The sequence below is a fragment of the Hemiscyllium ocellatum genome, chromosome 43, assembly GCF_020745735.1.
Source record: "Hemiscyllium ocellatum isolate sHemOce1 chromosome 43, sHemOce1.pat.X.cur, whole genome shotgun sequence".
NCBI lineage: Eukaryota > Metazoa > Chordata > Chondrichthyes > Orectolobiformes > Hemiscylliidae > Hemiscyllium > Hemiscyllium ocellatum.
The window spans coordinates 20,644,690-20,668,048 of record NC_083443.1 but is presented as its reverse complement, the minus strand read 5'-3'; the positions used below and the strand labels follow the sequence as shown (position 1 = coordinate 20,668,048).

Below are 23,359 nucleotides of genomic sequence, written 5' to 3'. Positions count from 1 at the left end.
AAGTCTTTTCCCTTGGGTGGGGGAGTCCAGAACTAGAGGGCATAGGTTGAGGTTGAAAGGGGAAAGATATAAAAGAGACCTAAGGGGCAACTTTTTCACGCAGAGGGTGCTACGGGTATGGAGTGAGCTGCCAGAGGAGGTGATGAAGGCTGGTACAACTGCAACATTTAAGAGGTATTTGGATGGGTTAATGAATAGGAAAGGTTTGGAGGGATATGAGCCCGGAGCTGACAGGTGGGACAAGGACTGGGTTGGAGTACCTGGTCAGCATGGATGGATTGGACCGAAGGGTCTGTTTCCATGCTGTACATCTCTATGACTCTATGACTTTATTCGGGGTTACAAATAAAATCAGGTGCATATTATTATGGCTCCTGTGCATAAATCAGAAAACATACTATGACGATGCTGTGGCTTCAAGAGGTGTATTTTGTCTTGGTTTATTTTAAGAGAGAGACTGAACGAAAGGCGCCAAGCAGTCTGCGGTAAAGTAAACAGCTGAGGAGGCCTTCGGATTTTTTTTCAAAGTTGGGAACAATAGAAGCAGCCTGGATCAATGTGGCCAGCTCTCAGACAGGATTTCGCGGTTTTTTAGCTTTGAGATTCAGATCAGAATTGCTGGCATCAGAATTGCTGGCAACTTGAAGTAGAAGCTATTTTCTCCCCCCTCTCTCGGTTGGACTTAGGAGTTGGGGTTTCTCTTTCCACTGCAGGCGTTGCACGTGAGAAAAGCTGATTTCTGAATTTGCCTTTTCCCCAGGAATGTGTTCCTAGGATGTTATTATGCTGGAATGGTTAATTAATAGTTACTGTATCTATTATATTGTTCAGTTTTCCAATAGACTTGTTATTTTAAGTTCTTCTTTCTTCTTCATATTTTAACTACAGTATTTGAATAAACTGGGATTTGCTTAACACGGAATAGCTTGACCAGTTGAATTGCATCTGGAAAACAACACTTTAAAGTTGCCTTTAAAGTAAGAAAAAGTTAGGGTTGAGGTTACCTTCTGAAAATAAATTGAGGGGGTCTGGTCTGTTCCAGTACAGTATCATGGAAAAAAAGCTACACAACAGCTACACTGTATTTTAAGGCAGCATCAGCATTCTGAAGAGCAACCTAAAGCCAAAATACATTGGTCCAGAGCTTCTGGTCTCAATACAGTCAGAAACCAGCTGCACGCTTACATATACACTATGGGGTCCCTTTGAAGTCCAGATGCATAGATTATATGGGATTTCTTCAGGAAATTAAAATTTACATTGGACAATGAGCTTGTATCCAGAATGCTCCAACAGAATTCCCAACATAGACTTAGAATCAGAAACTTGAGAGTTTAGACATCCACAGGAGATGTTAGAGAACATAAGAACGAGAAGCAGGAGTGGGCCACCTTACCCTTTGAGCCTGCTCTGTTATTCAATGAAATCATGGCTGATCTTGTCATGGCCTCAGCTCCATTTACACACCCTCTCATCATAACCCTTGATTCCTTTGATGTTCAAAAAATTATCTCAGCTTTCAAAAACATTTAAAGCTAATAGTTGAGGCTATTTCACTGGGCAGGGAATTCCATAGATTCACAACCCTCTGGGTGGAGACATTCCTTCTCAATTTGGTCCTAAATGTGCTCTCCCCTAATTTTGAGGCTGCCCTCTTGTCCTTGTCTCACCTGCTATTGGAAACACTCTCTCTCCTTCTATCTTAACTATTCCCATCATAATTTAAAATGTTTCGATAAGGTTCCCCTTCATTCTCCTAAATTCTAATGAATATAAGACCATAACACATAGGAGTGGAAGTAAGGCCATTCGGCCCATCAAGTCCACCCCGCCATTCAATCGTGGATGATAGGCATTTCAACTCCACTTACCCGCACTCTCCCTGTAGCCCTTCATTTCTTGCGAGATCAAGAATTTATCAATCTCTGCCTTGACGACATTTAATGTCCCAGCCTCCACTGTGCTCCGTGGCAATGAATTCCACAGACCCACCATCTCTGGCTGAAGAAATGTCTCGTTTCCATTCTAAATTGACCTGCTCTAATTCTAAGGCTGTCCCCATGGTTCCTAGTCTCCCTGCCTAACGGAAACAAATTCCCAGCGCCACCATTTCTAAGCCATGCATTATCTTGTAAGTTTCTATTAGATATCCCCTCAACCTTCTAAACTCTCATGAATAAAATCTCATGATCCTCAGCCGTTCATCGTATGTTAGGCCTACCATTCCAGGGGTCATCCATGTGAATACTGTGTACAATCCCAGTCTACTCAGTCTCTCCTCATAAGCCAACCTCCTCAACTCTGGAATCAACCTAGCGAACCTCCTCTGCACCCCCTCCAAAGCCAGTACATGCTTTATCAAGCAAGGAGACCAAAACTGCATGCAGTACTCCAAGTGTGGCCTCACCAGCACTCCGTACATCTGCAACATTACCTCCCTACTTTTAAACTCAATCCTTTTAACAATGAAGGACAACATTCCATTTGCCTTCCTAATTACCTGTTACACCTGCAGACCAACCTTCTGTGATTAGAAGTTAGTGTCATTCTAGGGTAACTAAAAAAGACTGACCATCCTGATTCACACACTGACCCCTAATATTCTTCCCAACATGCCCAAACCCCTGACTTCCCACCCTTCATGAATAAGAGCGCTATTTCTTGGAAACTTCAGCCAATTTTAAACAGTACTTACCGATATACTATTATTCTGTTCTAATAGAGTTTCCCGCATCAAATTGTGCAACTGGCTGCAGAAATGTTGATTCTCTTCAATTACGGATATTGAAGATTCACTATAAGTCATAAAGATAGATAAAACAAATGAGCTTATTATGTGGATTGTTTTGTGTTTGACAATTAGGCTTAATTGAACTTAAAGACTGGTAGCCGAACAGATATATGTTTTGGTAATCAAATTTATTTTTATAAAAGGCACATGAGTAGTATCACATTTATTAGTTTTTATCTTCTTACATGGTAGGACTCACATATTTGAAACCATTTCTGAGATAATCAAAATCTAAATCTAAGAGCAAGTTTGAAATACTCAAATAATAAAAAAGTGCAGAACATAAAATGTAGCGATCTTGACAGGTTTCAAAATCTCTCAATTATTTCCACATTTGAACTGCTCTCTGAAAAGCTTTAGTCAATTCTTCAAAGTATATTGACCAAATGTACTTAGCTAAAATGTACACTGAAAATTCAAGTGTAAATAAAAGACAAAATAAAAGCTGGTAAAATTCCAGATCGTTCTTACCTGTTTTTCATTACAGGTATAGAAGACAAAGGGTTCGGTAAAGCATTTTGTGGCATAGAATTCTGCCCTTGTTGTGTCCATCCTAAACCATGGGGTGAACCAGAAGACACCGGGCTTGCACTTTCAGGGCCTCGAGCTGTGCTCTGAAATGAATGCAGACACTAAAAGATTTGCTAAAACTTGATGCATGATATTAAACATATTCTTTGCCTTTCAAAAAGGAAAAAAAAAAGGCAGCATTTAAGCACATTGTCATTCAGCATTTATGGCTGCTGGTTTAAACTCTTCCTGTGAGAAAAGTTAGGGGTTATGGAACAAAAAGGACAGGAGCAACAAAAAAAAAAGTGCCTGAACAGTACAAAACACAGTTAATAGGTATTTTCCAGGCTGGAGGAAAGCATGTACAATTGATCTAGATCTGTGTGCAGTGGACAATTTCAAAGTCATTAGACAAAATAAATGCAAGACTTGTAACTGTGAGGAGAATATTGCAGAACTTGAAAAAGGCATGAACATGTTGATGGGGTGCATGCACAGGTGGCAGGCGAAATTCAATGCAGAAAATGAGGGATGAAATACTTTGGTACAAAGCATATGGAGACATGGTATAAATTAAAATGGTAATATTCTTAAGATGTACGGGAGCATACAGACAGTGTGGAGACATGCATAGGTCATAAAAGGTGGCAGGGTACAAAGGGAAAGATAGGCGTCTTTTTTTAAAAAAAAGCATAACATTCTAAACTTTACTAGTGGGGGCATAGAGTACAGAACAGGTAGGTTACGTTGAGCTCATCAAAAACACTGGTTAGAATTTAGCTGGAGTATTGTGTACAATTCTAAGTGCCACACTGTTGGAAGGTTGGAAATGCATTGGAGAGAGTGCAGAAGAGGGTTTAACAAGAATGGTTCCAGGGATGAATCACGTCATCCTTGGAGACCCGGCCAAAGGGTTTCTAAATTCATGAGGAGCTTGGACACAACATATGGGGAAAAATATTGCTCCCACTCATAAAAGAGTGAAGAACCACAGGCACAGTTTTTAAAAGTGTTTGTAAGAGAAGCAAATACGAGGTGATAAAGAATATTTTTGCACAGCAAGTGGGTTGCGTTTGGAAATGGATCTTCTGGAAGTGTGGCAGAGGAAGTTCAATTCAGACATTCAAGATGGCATGGGATAATTACTTAAATGGAAACAATGTGCAGGGGTACAGGGAAAAGGCAGGTGTTTCACACAAAGTCAAATTGCAGTCAACTGGTCCAGACACAAAGGGATGAATGGCTTCTTTCAGCAATAGTAACAATTCAGATACTATTCCAGTTCCAAATACAAGTTGCAGCATCTCCCAGTACAAAAAGATAATTAAAGCTGGCTTTTACATACAACACCATGAAATACCGGTTTTTCATCAAAACTCTCCTCCACAAAAAAATTCCCAATTTTGGCTGGGCCTGCATGAGGATGTACCAAGAAGTGAAGTAATATTGAAGATGCATCTATCTAACATAGGATTCTTAAGGGACTTAACAGGGTAAATACTGAGAGGATGCTTCCCTTTATGGGAGGGAGGGACTTGGACCAGTCTAGTGTCAGAATTAAGAGGCGGCAATTTAAGGCTCAGATGAGAAGAAATTTCTTCTCCCAGTAGGTTGAACGCGTTTGAAACTACTTGCCACAGAGAGCCATGGGGGCAGAGGCCTTGTGTATATTTAAGGCTGAAATGGTTAGATTCTTGATCAGTAGGGGAATCAAGGGTTATGGGGAAAATACAGCAAAGTGGACTCAAGGAACATCGAATCAAACATGATCCTATTCAATGGTGGAGCAGCTCAAGGTGCTGAACAGCCGACATCTGTTCCTATTTCATATAGTCTTATGGTCTATCCTTGACTCAATCAGATTTATTTCACAGGCTGATGTCAAAGCCACTCATAAGGAGCTCCAACAACATGTCATCAGTCAGTTCAAATGATGGGGCCAAATTTGACATCACTTCAGATTCTGCATGTATCTCAGAATAATGGGTAGGGAGATTACCTCCAAACAATAAGGTCTTAAAAAAATGCAAGAACAAATGAATCTTTTTGTTATGTAGAGGACAGAGCAAATTTCCCATCTATGTACTTTGATTTGTAAGAATGATCAGCAGTACCAACGATTTTAATTCTTCATGATGATGCCTGGTTGCAAAAGGTAATGTGAGTGAATGTTGATCAACATAAATGTACTCCAGCTACATTGCCCAATATGAAAGGTTAAGATTTTTAAACCAAATTCATGAAGAATGCAACATGAATGAGGCACATGGTACAAGGTGCAGAATGTTCAGAAGAGAAGTTAACATCCTCTCCGAAGCTTTCTTGCAGAAGTGAGTTGTCAAAAAGTGTGGCACTGAAAAGCATAGCAGGTCAGGCAGCAGGAGATTCGATGTTTTGGGCATTTGCCCAAAATGTTGACTTTCCTGTTCCTCGGATGCGGCCCGTCCTGCTGTGCTTTTCCAGCGCCACACTTGTCGACTCCGATCTCCAGTATCTGCATCTTCACTTTCTGCTGCAGATGTAAGGATTCAAGTTACTCATTCACCTCCCAGAGATGTCAGCACAGTATTACTTAGATGAATATGTCAATTAAAAGGATGAACAGGCCATTTAGCCTCTCAAACCTACTTGACCATTAAGTTCATGGCTGATCTGATTGTGACCTTAATACCACATTTGCACTTGTCCTCCAATATATTGTCAGTATTTACCTAATCAAGAATCAATCTATGTCTGCTTTAAAAATTGTCAAAGACCAACTTTCTTAAATGTTAGTGGAAGCAGACACCCTGAAAATATTTCTTCTCAGCTCTTACTTAAATTGTCAACCCTCTTATTTTTAAGTAGTGACGTGCTAGTTCTACTACCACAAGAGAAGTAGTCTTGGAGAAAAATCAAAAAATTATGACACTGATTAAATAAGACAAAAAAGATTCAAAATATAAAAATGCATTATTTAAAGACTTTCTATTGAGCGATAGTATTCAACGAAAAATTGAAAGCAGACCCATTCCACTCAAATTTAGGGTGGCTGAGTTGAAAACTGATGGTTTTATACTAAGATTGATCTTATTGAGAGATTTTTTAAAAAACTCATAACACCCCTAGATATGGGAGAAGAGTACTTACACAAGCAATTTTTAACAAATACCATATTTCTTTCTGCCTCTTTTCTTGCGAGCGCAACAACATTTTTTCATTTTCTCTAATGTTGTCAAGCGCTTGTTCAATGTTGGGAAAAAGATCAATGATTTTCTGTTTGCAGGCCAGAAGTTTACTGCAAAATAGAAAAATAGACAATGATTAAAGAAAGAGCTATTATGACAGTTTAGTAATATTGTATTACTTACAAAAGGATATACGGATTAATATCAAGACATACTATAAAAACTCAATACATTTAGTTTGACAATAGTGTAAAAACTTGGTTTGTCAGAGTGAACAATATTCAACAAGGGTATATTCCAGTACTTATAACATTTTTGAGACTGTAAAAATTGGGAAAATCAAAATCACTGTCTTTAGTCCTTTGGATAAACACTGTTTCCTTGCATCCAACCACATTTCCCTCCTCAGCTACCGCCTGAGCCAGATTATGTACAACCTTCATTTGCTACTTAATCCAGAGATAAAAATCACACAACACCAGGTTATAGTCCAACAGGTTTAATTGAGAGCACTAGCTTTGCTTCCAATTAAACCCATTGGACGATAACCTGGGCTTGTGTGATTTTTAACTTTGTACACCCCAGTCCAACACCGGCACCTCCAAATCATAATCCAGAGATGAGCTTCCAACAATGTAGTTTTGTTTTTACATTTTATCACCACCTTACTCTACCCTACCTTATCTGCTGCTCAAATCCTCAGTTGCTTTTGCCTTCTGTAGAGTTCATTCCTTCAATAAACTCTTGCTGACCAATTATGTTTTACCTTGCACAAAATTCAAAGTTCTGCTGCTCATATCCTGACTCACACCAAAGTTCCCTTCATCTGTCATTCACTGATTTATAATTTCTCCTTTTTTAAAATTCTCGGCCTTGCTCCTCCCAGCTCTACTCTCACCTCTCAACCTCAGATCTGTAGTCCTCTAAATCTGGCCAGGAGAGTGTAGTGATTGGGACCAGGTTGACCTCATTAACAATGTTCTTTTAGATTAGATTACTTACAGTGGGGAAACAGGCCCTTCGGCCCAACAAGTCCACACTGCCAAAGCACAACCCACCCAGACCCATTCCCCTACATGTACCCCTTCACCTAACACTCCGAGCAATTTTGTATGGCCAATTCATCTAACCTGCACATTGTTGGAATGTGGGAGGAAACCGGAGCACCCAGAGGAAACCCACGCAGACACTGGGAGAATGTGCAAACTCCAGACAGACAGTTGCCTGAGGTGGGAATTGAACCCAGGTATCTGGAGCTGTGAGGCAGCATTGCTAACCACTGTGCCGCCTATACCGTGCCACTGTGCCACCCATCACGGTGCCACTGTGTTTTTGATTGGATCAGGAAAATCTTGGATAACTAAGAGACATTTGGGCCAGGATGTCCCTGGAAAAGGAGCATGCAGTGTCTATCAATACCCTTGAGGTATAAAGGGAGAGGAGGGCACTGTGCGGTGTGAAATGCTTTATTTCCTCCTCGGACTCCATTTTGATTTAATTGCTGTCCACCACTTTTCACTTTTTGAACACTCAACAGTTCCCTTTGTTGAGAAGGGCAATTGCTTGTCACTAGCTACTCGAGTGTTTCCTTTCTTCCTGGTGGCGGAATATGAATAAAGTTTTATGCACTCATTGGCGACTGGCAGAGGAAGATATGGGTACTGGGGAAAATAAGCACTACTGCTGTTTAGCAGTAGTGTGGGGGTTAAATTAAAAGAAAAATATATAACCAGGAGATTAGAATCTCCAGAGTTCAGGAAAATTATTTTACAAAATAACTAAGATTAGAATCTCCTCAGTTTAGGTGACTGACTCAGAGCTGGCTGGCCACAGCCAGTGTTACTGTGGGTTCTGTTTTTTTGGCCTTTTTTTGGTGGGTAAATGACTCTTAAGCTGGCTGGGCGCAGCCAATGTGCCTTGGGCTCCTGACTTTTAAAAATAAAGGCAAAAAATATAACTAGCAGAGTAGAACTGCCTCAGGAAAAAAGTATAATGAGAACCTTAGTATCCCTTCAGTTGAGGACTGATTCAGAGCTGGCTGGCCACAGCCAGTGTACTGTGCACGAGTAAATAAAGTGTGACTTGGTGATGAGACACTAACCTCTGTGCAGTTATTTCAGTGGCTATGAGAGAAAACAGGACACGCCTAAGGAACATTTGCGTGCAACTATCATCTTGGAATTGGTGTAAGCATTTCTGACATCATGCCTCTATTTAGGAAGCTCAACTCATTTGACCCTGCTGTCAATGACTGGGCCCATTATGTCTACAGAATGTGATATCTCTTCTAGGAAAATGTCATTGGGTCAGATGAAAAGCAACGTGTAATCCTTCTGACTGTGTGTGGACCTGCAGCATTTTTGGTCATAAGAAGCTTAAATTTCCCAGAGGCACCAGACACTTGAACCTTCCAAGAGCAGACAGAGTTGATTAAAGCATATTACGAACCCAAACCTCCTCTAACCCAGAGATGCTATCAGTTTTATTAGGCTGTTAGAAAACCGGGGATTAATTATTGGGATTTTTGACGAGGTTTTGACGACAGGCGGAGGAAGGTGATTTTGGGTTAACCCTGAAGGAAATGCCAAGACCCCGTTTGGTACATGGGATTAATAATGCAACCACACACAAGTGCCTATTAGCTGAGACCCAACAAGACTTTAAACAGGCACTAGAGCTGGCCTTGTCATCAGAAAATGTGGCAAGTGGAGGATACAAACTACATGGCACCCTAATGGAAGTGGACACCCTCACCTCTCCAACTGAGGTGGGGGGAACACCACTCGAGTTTAAGCAATTGCACAGCCTCACGTAGGGCATGTCCTGAGCAGATAGACTGAGGCCAACCCACAGCAGAACCTCACAACAAAGCTGAGCCACAGCCAAGTGGCTACTCAGTTCTTCACGATCTGGACTGGCAAGCCATTGTAGATGCTACCGGTAAACGGATTTGAGACAAAGGAGTCCTCAAAGGATGACTTGAGTAGGAAAATTCAAAGGCCAGTACCCAGGAGAGTGTACGCCCTGGGAAGTTCCCCTACATTTGGGTTGGAACAATTAAATTGCTTAGTGACACCTAAATCAATGTTAATTAACGTTTCGTTAAATGGTCACCTAATTGCGATGGAGGTTGATACCGGCACAGCTGTATCTGTGATTGCAGAATCGGTCTTTAATAAGATTCGCTTGGGATTCTAGTCTTTGAACTTGTCTAAGACCTCAGCCAGACTGAGAGCACTGGGAACTGCCACAAATTAAGGGTACGACTTTGGTTCCAGTCTCCTCTGAGAAGCAGTTGGTACAGTTGCCATTAATGGTAGTAAAATGCTTGGGCCCAAGCCAAGAGGGGCATAACTGTTTGAGAAATGTTCACCTGATTGGCTCACCATTTTTTGATTGGCAAATAGCTGCTTCTGAGAAATCCTGGTGAAAGAACCAGAAGTTTTTTAAGAAGGGTTTTGGGACTGTCAAAGCCAAAGCCACTTTACATGTTGACCAGTTAGCAATTCTGAGATTTTGCAAGACCTAACTGGTGCCATTTGCCTTGCGGGCAGAAATAGAGGCTGAAAACAGAAGGCTGGAGAGCGAAGGAATCATCAAACCTGTGTAGTTTGCAGAATGGGCAGCACTGGTCGGATCAACGGTGAAACCTGATGGCTTGTTCACCTTTATGGAGATTTTAAGCAACTAATAATGAGCTTCTCACAGCTGGATAAAGACCAGACCCCTCGTATGGAGGGCTTGTGTACAAAGTTGGCGAGGGGGTTGGCTGTCCTTCATGAAGCTGAACATGAGCCACGCCTACATGCAAATGCGACTGGGTGAGGAGTACTAGAAGTATGCTATGATTAAAAATGTAAGGGTTTATATCAATATACAAGACTGCCATTTGGGGTATCATCAGCTTGCATTCTTTTCCAGCAGACCATGGAGACCATTTTGTAAGGACTACCCCAGGTTGCCATTTATCTGGATGATGTACTAATAATAGGGAAGATCAATAAAAAGCACTTGAAGAGTTCGGACATAGTGCTTCAACGATTCTCCCAGGTAGGCCTACGCCTTAGATGGGAAAAACATGTTCCAGGCATCTCAAGCGACCTACTTGGGTTACAGAGTGAACAAAACCGGATTATACCCATTGGAGGAAAAAAGTGAGTACAATCAAAGAAATCCAGCTCCTACATGTGTACTGGAGCTGAAGTCTTTCCGTGGGTTAGTGAATTATTATGGAAAATTCACATGTAACCTAGCCTCCATCTTCACACCCCGACAGTTGCTATTAAAAAAGGATCAGCCTTGGAAATGGTTGCAAAGCCAAGTAGCAGCCTTCAGGGTAGTGAAAAAGCAGCTACTGTCATCTAAGGTGTTGACCCACTACAATCTGAAGTGAAAAGTATATTCATATGTGATGCCGCCCTGTACGGTATCAGGGGAGTGTTGGCTCACCAGTGGCCCCAAGGAGAGAAATGCCTGATAAGTATGCTTCCTGGACTTTGGCTGATCATAGAATCATTATATAGATCATCGAATCCAGCCAAACAGAAATCTGCCCAGATAGAGAAGGAAGGTTTGCTGGTCATATTTGGTGACAGGAAGTTCTACCAGTACCTTTTATGGATGGGAAATTGTCATAATCATCGATAACAAATCCCTGCTCAGGCTACTGAAGGAAGACAAGGCAATTCCACCCATAGCTTCTGGTCTAAGTCAGTGCTGGGCCCTTATTCTCAGAGTATACAAGCACAAGTTGATAATGCGGATACTTTGTGCTGGCTCCCACTGATGGATACACCCTGGAAGGTTTTATTTTCAACTTTCTGGATATCCTTCAGTCACCGCGGACAATATCTGACTGTGGACACAAAAAAATCTTGCCGTAGAAAAACTTAACAGCTGGCAGTAATGGGGGAAAACAGAAGGGCCATCACAACCAGAATGGAAACCTTTTGGACCCAGCAAGAGCAGATCACTGGAGAAAACGTCTTACTACTGTGGGGAGCAAAGGAGATTGTCCCAAGTAAAGGTTGCTGCTGGTTACTGGCCAAACTTCACCAGGGTCATCCAGGTTTTCCAAGATGATGATGCTAGCAAGAAGCTATGCTGGTGGCCAGGATTGAATGCTGACATCATGGTGGGGCAGATCCCAGAAAGCAAACAAGGACAAAAACTGTCAACAGCAGCACCCCCACATTCGTGGGAATGGCCAGGTAAACCCTGGACTCGGTTGCATGTCGACTAAAAGGGTCCTGTCACGTGCTCAGTGTTCCTGGGTCATTGTGGACCCCCATTCAAAGTGGTGGGCTATGCATAAAGTTTGTTCAGCAAACTCATGACAATTGACAAGCTGTGAGCATTGTTAATAAAACAAGACTCCTGGAAGTATTGGTCATAGTCATGGGGATTTGAATATTTTCTAGACTCTAATGGCATTTGGGACATAAGGACATCTCCAACTCACCAGTTGTTGAATGGTCTATGCGGAAAAAGCAGTACAATGTTGAAAGCAGGCTTAAGGAAGCAGCCTATAGCGTCAATAGAGACAAAACTGTCCCACTCCGATTCAACTATAAGACTATCCAACTGCAACACGCAACAGGGATAGCTTCAGCGGGGTTCCTGATGGGCAGAAGACTCCACACTTGGTCAAACCTGATATTTCCAGGCCTGGGGAGGATGCAGGGGAGAGACAGCACGCACACAAGAGAGTGAGAAAGACAGCAGAGCTTCAATGTTAGCCGAATGCCTCCTCCAAGCGAGAGGGGCAACTTAGTTCGGGGAGTGGTGGTGGTGAGGTGGGGGGGGGGGGGGGGGGGGGGGGGGGGGAGAATGTCTATATTCCAAGCACTGTTTTCTTTTATCTAATTGGACTGTCTGATATGTATTTGTTACTGTTTTGTGATGACTGCAAGTGGAATTTGAGATTTGTCCTCATTTCCCTGAAAACTGATGAATGGTAGGGTTTGGTGCGTGGCTTTGCTGCTTCTCTCCATAGTAAATTATTGTTTCACTGTATACAACTGTTAATATTAATTGTTTTGTAGACTGTATTGTTTAATAAAATAGAAAAAAATTTAACCAGGAGAGTAGAATCTCCTCAGGTGAGGACTGACTCCGAGCTGGCTGGCCAGCTTTATTGTGCACGAATAAAGGGTGGCTTGGTGATAGGACCCAGCCTCTGTGCAGTTACTTCAGTGAGCATCCCTGCTTGGCCACACCTTCAACTGCCAATAGCCTAAGTTGTGCAATTCACTTTCTAAACTTCACTTCTCTTTCTTCCTTTGGACAGAGTAAAACCCACTTCTTTGACTAAGCTTTTGGTCATCACCTCTTACATTTGATTGGTGTTGAGTCACATTTTGCTTTACAACACTTCTGGGAAGAGCCTCTGAATGTTTTATTCCAGCAAAGATGCCATCAAATATACATCTTGTCTTGGTATTAGATGGTGTGCAATACTAGCCTTCCTCCACATTCCCTTTTAAAACTAGACAGTAGGAAAAGGTAACAGATCACAATTGTTATAAACAGGAGCAAAATATCACATATTATAGGTTAAGTGGACATGATTTTCATTTCTTCAGTGAACCCTGATATTCATGCATTGTTGAGTTGCATAGGTAACAAATACAATGAAATAAAAGTACTTTCAAAGTACTGGTAGTAAACAAAGAACCAAAATCAAAGAAAAATTTAATCTGATCAGCATAAAGCATAAAATGCATACAATGTCAAAGATGAATTAACCCAATTCAAAGTAAATTGATGGTTATGTTAGGACTTTCATGACAGGTTAGTGACTGTGAATAGTCCAGATCATCTGTTCTTAGATGGTGGTGTAGTATTTTAGGGAATGTTTTTATTCAACATAAAATATTCTCAATTACATGGCAAAAGGGATTGCAGCTCTTTGTGTTGAAATAACTAGCAAATATTGTCACCCTCAGACAGGGAGAATAATCCAATTGAACTATTTTACATAGCATGTAGTAAATGTTATAAAATAAACTCTTACAAGTAGTGTGGAGGAATTTACATGTAATAAAGAAAAAACATTTTAAAACATGTATATTCTATATAGTTAAGGCAGTTAACAACATAGTTGAATAGTGATGACTAGGAACTAAACTAGATCTTCCACATAAATGTTGTGACCACAAGAAGAGGCTCAGAGACTGGATATTTTCTGGCAAGGACCTCAAATCCTGACTTTGCAATGCCTCTTGGCCACATAGAAGGCATTACTCAGAGTTCAATGTGGAACACTCTCCACCCTCTCACTACTTCTGCTTATAAAGGGAGAGCTGCAGCAATGAAGTTCTGCACAACAAAGCAGTCTGCTACATCAGGGATTCAACCACCACCTAAACATTCACCTTCCATAACAATGGTGTACCATGACTACACAATGTACAAGATATATTGCAGCAACTCAGAAGTTTGACCTCCGCTGTCTGGAAGGATGAGCACAGTGGCATACAAGAACATCACCACCTCCAAATTGCCCACCATCCTGATTTGGAAACATATTGCTGTTCCTTTACCAACAAAGTAAAAACCTTAATCCTTCCTTATCGCACTGCCATAATGCCTTCGCTATATTAATTGAAGTTGTTCATGATATGGTGTTGGACCAGGGTGGACAACACCAGGTTATAGTCCAACAGGTTTGTTTAGAGGCACGAGCTATTGAAGCGTTGCTTCTTCATCAGGTGGTTGTGGAGCAGGATCTGTGTCATAGGTGTTCCTTGAAATAAACTCCATATTTCAATTGTGCCCATCACCTACAATTTCCTTCCCCATCCTATGCATCCTAAATCTTACCTAATTGCATCATAATTGCCTTTTCCCCCCCAGCAATAACTCTTGTCCTGCATTATACACCTATCCCTTTCCATCGCTAAAGTAAACATAACCAAATTGTGGTCACTCTTACCATCCAAATCGAACACCTGGCCAGTTCATACCCAGTCCCAAATCCTAGGTGGCCTTGCCCCTGGTTGGCCTGTCTACATACTGTGTCAGGAAACCATCCTGCACACATTGGACAAAAACTGACTAAGCTAAAAGTACTCTAGCTATAGTATTTCCAGTCAATATTTGTAAAGTTGAGGCCCCCCTCAATCCTATCCATAATTATCTTTGTTACCCTTTCCTTTACATTTCTGGAACATTTGGAGGCCTATAGAAAACTCCCAACAGGGTGACCTCTCCTTTCTTGTTTCTAACTTCAGCCTATACTACCTTAGTAGACAAGTCCTCAAACATCCTTTCTGCCACTGTAATAATGTACTTGATTAACAATGCTACACCTCCCTGACTTTTACCATGTTCTCTGTTCTTACTGAAATACCTAGATCCCAGAACCTGCAATAACCATTCCTGTCCCTGCTCTGTCCATGTCTCTGAAATGGTCACAACAATAAATTCCGAGGTACCAACCCATTCTGCAAGTTCACCCACCTTATTCCAGTTGCTCCTGGCATTGAAGTAGAAATATTTCAAACCACCTTCCTGCTTGCCATTGAACTCTTGTAACCTTGAAACCTCATTTCTGACCTCATGACTCTCAACCTCCTGGATGCTGAAACTGCAATTTAGGTTCCCATCCCTCTGCTGAGTTAGTTTAAACTCTCCCCAAGAGCATGAGCAAATTCCCCCCCGCCACTCAAGGTGACTGTACCCCTCTGGTTCAGGTGTTGACCATCCTGTTTTTCAAGGTCTCACATACCCCAGAATGAACCCCAATTATCCAGATATCCAAAATCCTCCCTTCTGCATCATCCCTGTAGTCACGAGTTGAACTCCTCTCTCTCCCTATTCCTTGCCTCGCTAGCACGTGGCACAGGCAACAAACCAGAGAAAACAACAGAGAAAATATCCTAAATCTTGCCTAAGTGCATCATAATTGCCTTTCCCCAGCAATAACTCTTGCCCTGCATTATACACCTATCCCTTTGTTCTAGCACTAAGCTTTCATCCTAACTGCCTTAAATACCCAACTCTTTTCCTACCGATGTCTGTAGTACCTGTGTGGACCAATTTGTTGTGCCAGAAGCTGCCCATTTCAATTCTACTTTCCAACATCTGGTGGACAGCCTTGTAGGTTACAGCATTTCAGGGGCATATCCAAGCACCTTTTGAATGAGCTGAGGGTTGGCTTTAAGAGTATAATTTAGAAATAGTATAAACAGTGCTCTAACTTCCATAACTACACAGTCTACAGTCAACATTGAACAAATTATGTTATACTTGTAAAAGAAACTGGTGGGAACGGAAGAAAACCGGTAACAAATTCCACTTAAATCTAGTTCATGCTATAGATGAAGCAGATGTAGGTTTCAATATAACAAATGCCGGATGACATGATGATTAAGCTGGAGGTATGCCTAAATATTTTAATTATTTTGTCCTTGTTCAGCATTGAGCTGGTTGAAAAATACTTGTTCAATTATAAACAGAATTTTCAAGTCAGTTCTTGGAATGAAGTGGTACATGATACCATTAAAATTTAAGTGACAAATAGACACTTGATCTGGTATGGTTATTTCATAAATGTGTTTTTAACAGCAATGAATTCATGTCCAATTTCTTAGCCACAATCATTTTATTCCCAGGATCTATTAAAGGCATATATCAAGCTATGATTATTCAATTGCATGATCTGATATTGACATTGGCCAGTGGGGATGGAAAGAACACACATTGTTTCAGCCAAGCCTAACCTTACTCTAATCTAATATTGATTCAAGCTGATACGCTATTGGGGTTAAGAGTCAGGAATCAAGGCAAATAATAATAACTTGCTCTTCTCCAATTAAGGCGAACTGGGTCCTCCTTAAAATTGGCCCAAATGAACTAGTCATAAAATGTAACGTATGAACTGTATCCTCAAATAAAAACAAATTGCTGCGGAAACTCAGCAGGCCTGGCACCATCTGTGGGAAGCAAAACAAGAAATAACATCCGCTATTTTAAAAAAATTTAACACATGACTTCAATGGTAACCTTCTAAAACAATATACGTTAATTCACCATAAGCTAAACTGTTATCAGCACAGAAATTTTACGTCTTTCAATTATTTGTAAATCAAAATACTTTCATATTTGTACCTGAGATGGGCATATAACTCCTTTAGCACCCGATCTTGACTCTGCACAGTCTGAACAATGATCTTCACCATTTCTGTGCTGTCTCCATATTGATGTGAATCTAAAAAACAGAACAAAAACCTAATTTCACTTGTTAAGGGATTTTGGGAATTCACTGGACTTAGAACAATAAAGGGAAGCTGCCCTATTAATAACTTTCTGAAATAACTCTATTTCTTGCGCTCATACAGATGCACCAGAGCACATATACTCAATAATATTGATATCAGTGGGATTAATGTAATCTGCTAACAGACAAATCGTGGGCTTGTCATCCTTAACTCTGAAGCTATTTTCTTTACATAAACTGAAATAAAATTAAACAGCCCCATAATCAGGCTGTTAACAGATGAACAATATACCAACTCTATTGTCATCAGGGTTAGAGAGGATACAAGTCTTGAAAATGCTTCAATGAGGATGAAACTGGTGCTGTGCCGAGGAGGAGGATGATACCGGTTTGTTCCAGAGATATTCAGACCAAGACATTCCAATAATAAGTGGATGTTGTAGTTTACATTTCTAATACTGAAGAAGTTCTTGCTCAAGCATTCAAAAACCTCAAGTGCTGACGGAGACTCAGTGAGGCTCAAGCAAAGCTTGCTTTCCACAGACGACAGGGGACAGACCAAATCCAAAAGTTACAAAAATGATTTGCTAAATTGGAATTTATCTAAAACTTTGTGCTTTTTCCATTCCATCTACTTAGCCTAAATGTTTGGTAAAGGCAGAAACCCACAATGCATTCAAGACGAAAATCATAGAAATACTTGACAGTTCATAAGATATAGGAGCAGAATTAGGCCATTTGGCCCATCCAGTCTGTTCCACCATTTGATCACAGCTGATATGCTCTGCACCCTCATTTTCCTGCCTTCTTTCCATATCCCTTCAATCCATTAGCAATGAAAAATCTGTTGCAATCCTCCATAAATTTAGTCACTGTCCCAGCATCCACCACATTGGGATAGCAAATTCGACAGATTCACAACACTTTGGAAGAAGTAGTTTCTCCTCAACCTAGTTTTAAATTTGCTATCCCTGATACTATAACAATGACCTCTGATCCTAGAATGTCCCACAACAGGAAGCATCTGTTTCACATCTATTTTACCCACATCTTTTATTATCTTGAATACTTAAATTTGATCTCCCCATATACTTGACTGCAACTTAGAACAGGAAGCTGGAGTTAAGTGATTTAAAGGAGTTGACGATAGAAAGGAAAGGTGTTCTGTTATTTTTGCTTTTCCCAAATTTTCTCAGCCTCACAAATTGTTTCTTAGGGTATGACAGGAAACGCTGATTATTTGGTGAGTATCTGGTAAGTGATACAATTTGTACACAATTTCTGAGGTTCAAGATAATGTAGCAACAGGTGGCAAGGTTGATTAAAAACAGAAACAAAAAGATAAAATCGAATAAAATAGTTTAGTAGATCCTTATAACATATTGAAGATATCATTACGAGTGAGTGTTCATTACTGCAGCATGTGGGACCTGAATGCCAGTTTGGTCCACAGCAAACGTGTGCGCGGAAAGGGTTTGCATTTCAAGCAGGTTCAACTCCATGTTCTTGAGCTGGAGGCTCAATGACAGACAACATGATGTATCAAATAAGGGAAAAATTAGCTGCATTGTTATTTGAGGTGACAATCACACCACTTATGATAAGGCCCTCTGATTTGATCAGGATCAGGAGCGTGAGACTCTTCGTGAGACAGGTGAAGAAATCCATAGGATAACAGTGCAGGAATGTCAGTTTCTGAAATTGTCATTGGTTTGAGGTTCTCAGCCTGTCTGCATGAGAATGGTGGCTGCAGGGTGGGTGAGCTGACCTTGGCATATGAAACTCATCAAGAGAGGAGAGTAAGGCGAAATGTAATAGCAGTAGAGGACAGTACAGTGAGGACGATTGCCACTATTCTCTGCAGCAAAGAGGGAATCCAGATGGCAAATCTGCACATCACTCAGACCAGACCAGAGTCCACTCAAAGGAGATCAAAGTGATAGTGTTTTATCTTATTTAAAGGCAAGTGTATGTTCCAGATGTGATTCAATTGGTCCATGATTAGGCTTGAAGTGCACCTTTGAGTTCTTTCAGAAAGTAACACAAAGTTAAGATTTTATACAAAGATTTTATGAATGAACTGCTGAAGATCCGATTCCATGTACATGCAGGGATATATTTTGAACTCTATTCTTGAGCTTGACGAGACAGTTTTTGGTAAAACTGCTCACCAGCAATTGGTTCAATCTATCAGCGATGATAAGAGATAATGTGCGCCCATACTTCGGATGAAAAAGACCATAAAATTTATAGCTGTATTCTCAGCTGTGTGGCTCGTCTTCATATTTTATTCTATTTAACATCGTCCCTCAAACTTCACATGCTTTTTGCTTTCTGCAACAGTTTCAAAAATGTTAATTTATGCTCTAACCAAGGTTTGCTGAGTTCAGACAAACTGTAGTATCACACATGAAAATTAGTTACCCCCGTCTTAAAAAAAAATGACCTTACACAGTTTAATGAATCGATTAGAAATTGCCTAGGATAAAATCTAATCGTGAATTGGAAAAAGTGTTCAATGCTTGTAAAGATAAAGCTGAATGTTCAGAATTAAAAGTATGTGCAGTACCTTTTGGTTTTCCCTTGAGCTTCCTGTATAAATCAATGGCTTTCTGTTCTCTGGAAAAGGAAAGTTATGATTAGTAAAACAATTTATTATGTCAACGTAGTTGTAAATCAATCAAAAGAATGGTGGTGCCTATTGAGCAACACAATTTCCTATAAGCAGCTGCTTTCATACATTAATCTAAACACGGGAATGATTGCACTGGTCCACTGAAAGCAGACTTAAAGATTTTACTGGATTGTATTTAATCTAAGCACAGAGTTAAAACATTTGTTCCAATGAAAGCTCAGAAGTAAATAACTGCTTTCTGCTCAATCACACAATATACTTCCCATAAAATTCAAAGAGCCTTTACCCTCCTGCTGTATTTGTGTCCTCAAATTTGAGGGGATTTTTGTATGTTACATAGCTGAATAAAGATAAAGCAAAAAACATTACAGAAATGAACTGAATTCAGTTCATGCTGAGGCATAATAGCCATCAAGAAATCAAGAATTTCAGCTAATAATCCTGATTTTTGTTCTTTTAGTTCACAGGGTTGAGAAATTGAAGATGGCACTTGGACCATGACATTAATCCATCAATTTCAGCGACTTCTTTTTAGGAAGTTATCCCTTCAGAAAATTATAAAGCGATCGACTTATCACGTTTCTTACAGATTTTCCATCACATCTCCCTGACGCCTTGCATATGGGCTCCTCTGCAGTTCCACTATTTCACTGTGTAGTCCCACGATCTGTTCTTCTAAATGACCAATTTCAGCAGCCTGAAAACGTTCAAAGAAATGCTTCTGTAAACAAAGTGAGCTTGCAGTTTTATTACTGCTGCTATTCTTGAACTGAAAAAAAAATCTACTCAAACTTTGCATATAAAAATAACAGTTAATTCAGTTGCTAAGAGATACACAGAGAATAGTAGTAAGGTTGTGAATCTCCCTCCATGTTTGTACAGAAATAGGGAAACAGTCCAAATTCCTCCAATTGCCTTGCACTGTTACTTGCACGTCATCCTTAGCGAAAAGACCTGCCATATCGCACTGACCAAAAAGCAACTGAGATACCCTGTGTCCTCGAAGTTAGCATCTCCTCTGCTGCTACACATTTTACGTAGTCTGCACCATTGATATGGGACAAATTTTCAACATTCACTTCATAACATGAGTGTTTCACAAGACCATAAGACATAGGAGTGGAAGCAAGGCCATTCGGCCCATCGAGTCCACTCCGCCATTCAATCATGGCTGATCGGCATTTCAATTCCACTTACCCGCATTCTCCCTGTAGCCCTTAATTCCTTGTGACATCAACAATTTATCAATCTCTGCCTTGAAGACATTTAGCATCCCGGCCTCCACTGCACTCTGCAGCAATGAATTCCACAGGCCCACCACTCTCTGGCTGAAGAAATGTCTCCTCATTTCTGTTCTGAATTGACCCCCTCTAATTCTAAGGCTGTGCCCACGGGTCCTAGTCTCCTCGCCTAACGGAAACAATTTCCTACCGTCTACCAACTGCTCCTCTGCCAACTTGAACAAATGTGGTAAAAAGATGGTCATCCCAATTACCAAACCGCATATCACTTTACAACTTTGACTCCAGAGTGACTGAAAAAAATGTGGTTCAAACTATTACTAACATTATGCCATATAAAAAGGGCTGCAGTTAAGATAGATCCCAAAAAAGAATTCAAGCCACGAGGGGCATCTTGAAACTAGCCCATATACTAAACAGCATATATTTAATTTCACCCCTTCCACTCTGGATTGATCAATGTGACTTGTTAAAAGCATGATATAAATGCAAGTCACTATTCTTGTTCAATAGAAGTATATCAACTCAACTACAAATTAATTAAATTACTCTTTTCCTAAGAGCTATATGCAGGGGCCCAAAAAAAAACACAGCTCATTCTCCAAAAGACCCAAGTCAACTTACTAACAGAAACAACACACTCTTGTTATGTATCTATTATTACTGTTACCGCAGCATTGTGATGATTTCATGTCCTTTGGGTAAGACAATATTAAGAGACTGAAACAGCATATTCTATCACATGTAGAGGCATTATAAACTGACCTCTTGATTAACTTGTGCACATATGTATCTGTTCACTTGTACTTCCTTATTTCGCTCAAATACAGGAATTAACTTTCTGCAGGCTAAGCTTTAAAAAAAATGAATCAATCCAATACAGTGAAAAACAGTTGTGTAAAAGACCACAAGAAACAGATGTAAATTCAAGCAATCATTCATATCCTGGAACTGACATTCCACTTTATACTATTAAACCACCTCTTATACTGTTAAATCATTACAAAGTACTGAATATCAGTATTATTAATGTATCACTTATCACTTCACAATTTTTGAAGAATAAAATTCGGAATTATTCTTTCGCATGAATCGCATGAAATGATTTGAAGCACACAAAGCTTGTGGTTTACTCACTTGTTTACAAGCTTCTGCCTTTTCTTCCATTTCTTTCCATGCTTTCAACATCTTCTCTGAAGCTGAGAATACAAACATATTTTCATTTTAAACTGTAAATTTACAAAGACGTTAAAGACCAACTTACTTTACCTTAAATTCAAAAATGTTTTAATCTGAAAATCTCTAAAAGGTAAGGACTATTGTCTTAAATAACTGTTGGGGAAAATGAAAGATGCAATCAATTTAGGAAGAGAAAAAGGTACAAAATTCAACCAGACAATATTGCTTTCCCTTTAGAGAACAAATACAGAATTACAATTTCTCATGATTTCCCTCAATCGATTTATTCTCATTTCAGTAAGGTTTTCAATTTTTCACCATACTCATTATATTTTCCACTTGACGAGTAACCTACTTCACAACACTATTTGAACTAATTTCTGAACTTGCATCTATTCACAAGCTTTTCACTATAACAAATAATTCATCTAACCAAAATGTTAACCTTTTATAACTCATTAATAATTTTTCTTGTTGCTTTACTCATATTGACATGCACACAAACATAAACAAAAAAAAAATTACAAGACTGTCAATGGACCAAATAAATAACATTTCTAGCTTTTAGACTATTGTTAAAGAACAAAATTATTGGTGTAAGCTATGCATACAAAAGGATAGACAAATATGATAAGCTAGAGATCAGCATCACTCAGACCTACTTCAAACAAATTGTAATTTAATCCAATTGCAACTATTGGAGTATTTATTTTCATCTCGTCTGATATCTAATGTGGAATTTATTTTAGAAATGCAGTACTACAACAAGCAGCTACGTAAGAAGTTACTAAATTACCAAGAGGACGAGGAATAGCATCATAGACTTGCAATAAGTCAGAATTCCTGCCTTTCCTAGTTCTGGTAATTCCCAGTGAGGCTCCAAACCACAGAACGACATGGCAGTCTAACTGGAAGAAATTAAAGGTTTTGCCCCATATCACTAGAAATGTAATGAGTTACTTTCATAGGCATTTCTTATTGAGTTGGGTTTCTGTTCGTCATTAAATCTGCTAACAAGGATACTGCTGCTGCTGCTATTTAGCAAGCTAACAATCATATGAGAGAGGCTGAACTACAACCCTCTGACATTCCTGGATACATAATTCCACACACAAAAAAAAACAAACCACTACTTTCAAAATTGTCTGGAGATATTCGCTTTATAGTTAAACCCACTTCATCTTCCTTCTCAGATCCATGGAAGAGACAGCCCTGGTTTGGTTTGCTCTTCACTCAATTATGGGTCGGTCCTTCTTAAGTATTCAGTCACGATGACGGAGTACTGCTCAACCCTAATTGCCCATTGAGGTGGTGGTGGTGTGCTGCTTTATTGAATCTCAACAGTCCTTCTCAACAGGGTATAGAGACATGCACAATGCTGTCATTAAAGGAGTTTCAGGATTTTGACGCAGTAACATTGAAGGAATGGCGATATATTTCCAAGACACAGATCAGTTTAGGTCAGTTTGCTGGTTGGTTTGTAAAGCAGTGTAATGCCAACAGCGGGGTTCAATCCCCACACAGGCTGAGGTGACCATGAAGGAGTCTCCTTTGTAACCTCTCTCCCCTTGCTTGAGGTATGGTAGCACTCAGGTTAAATCACCACCAGTCATC

General features: G+C 40.0%; 1 protein-coding gene across 1 annotated transcript in view; it reads right to left on the bottom strand.

The window, feature by feature from the left end:
- The window catches only part of chuk (component of inhibitor of nuclear factor kappa B kinase complex), a 98,564-nt gene that overhangs the window by 5,371 nt on the left and 69,834 nt on the right, over nucleotides 1-23,359 (bottom strand). Inside the window, exons 15-21 of the mRNA XM_060854429.1 lie at nucleotides 21,704-21,765; nucleotides 19,913-20,022; nucleotides 19,260-19,309; nucleotides 16,582-16,681; nucleotides 6,431-6,578; nucleotides 3,263-3,405; nucleotides 2,696-2,795 (exon numbers count right to left, since the gene is read on the bottom strand). Coding sequence (XP_060710412.1) covers nucleotides 2,696-2,795; nucleotides 3,263-3,405; nucleotides 6,431-6,578; nucleotides 16,582-16,681; nucleotides 19,260-19,309; nucleotides 19,913-20,022; nucleotides 21,704-21,765 — 713 coding nt within the window. The remainder of the gene's footprint in view (nucleotides 1-2,695; nucleotides 2,796-3,262; nucleotides 3,406-6,430; nucleotides 6,579-16,581; nucleotides 16,682-19,259; nucleotides 19,310-19,912; nucleotides 20,023-21,703; nucleotides 21,766-23,359) is intronic.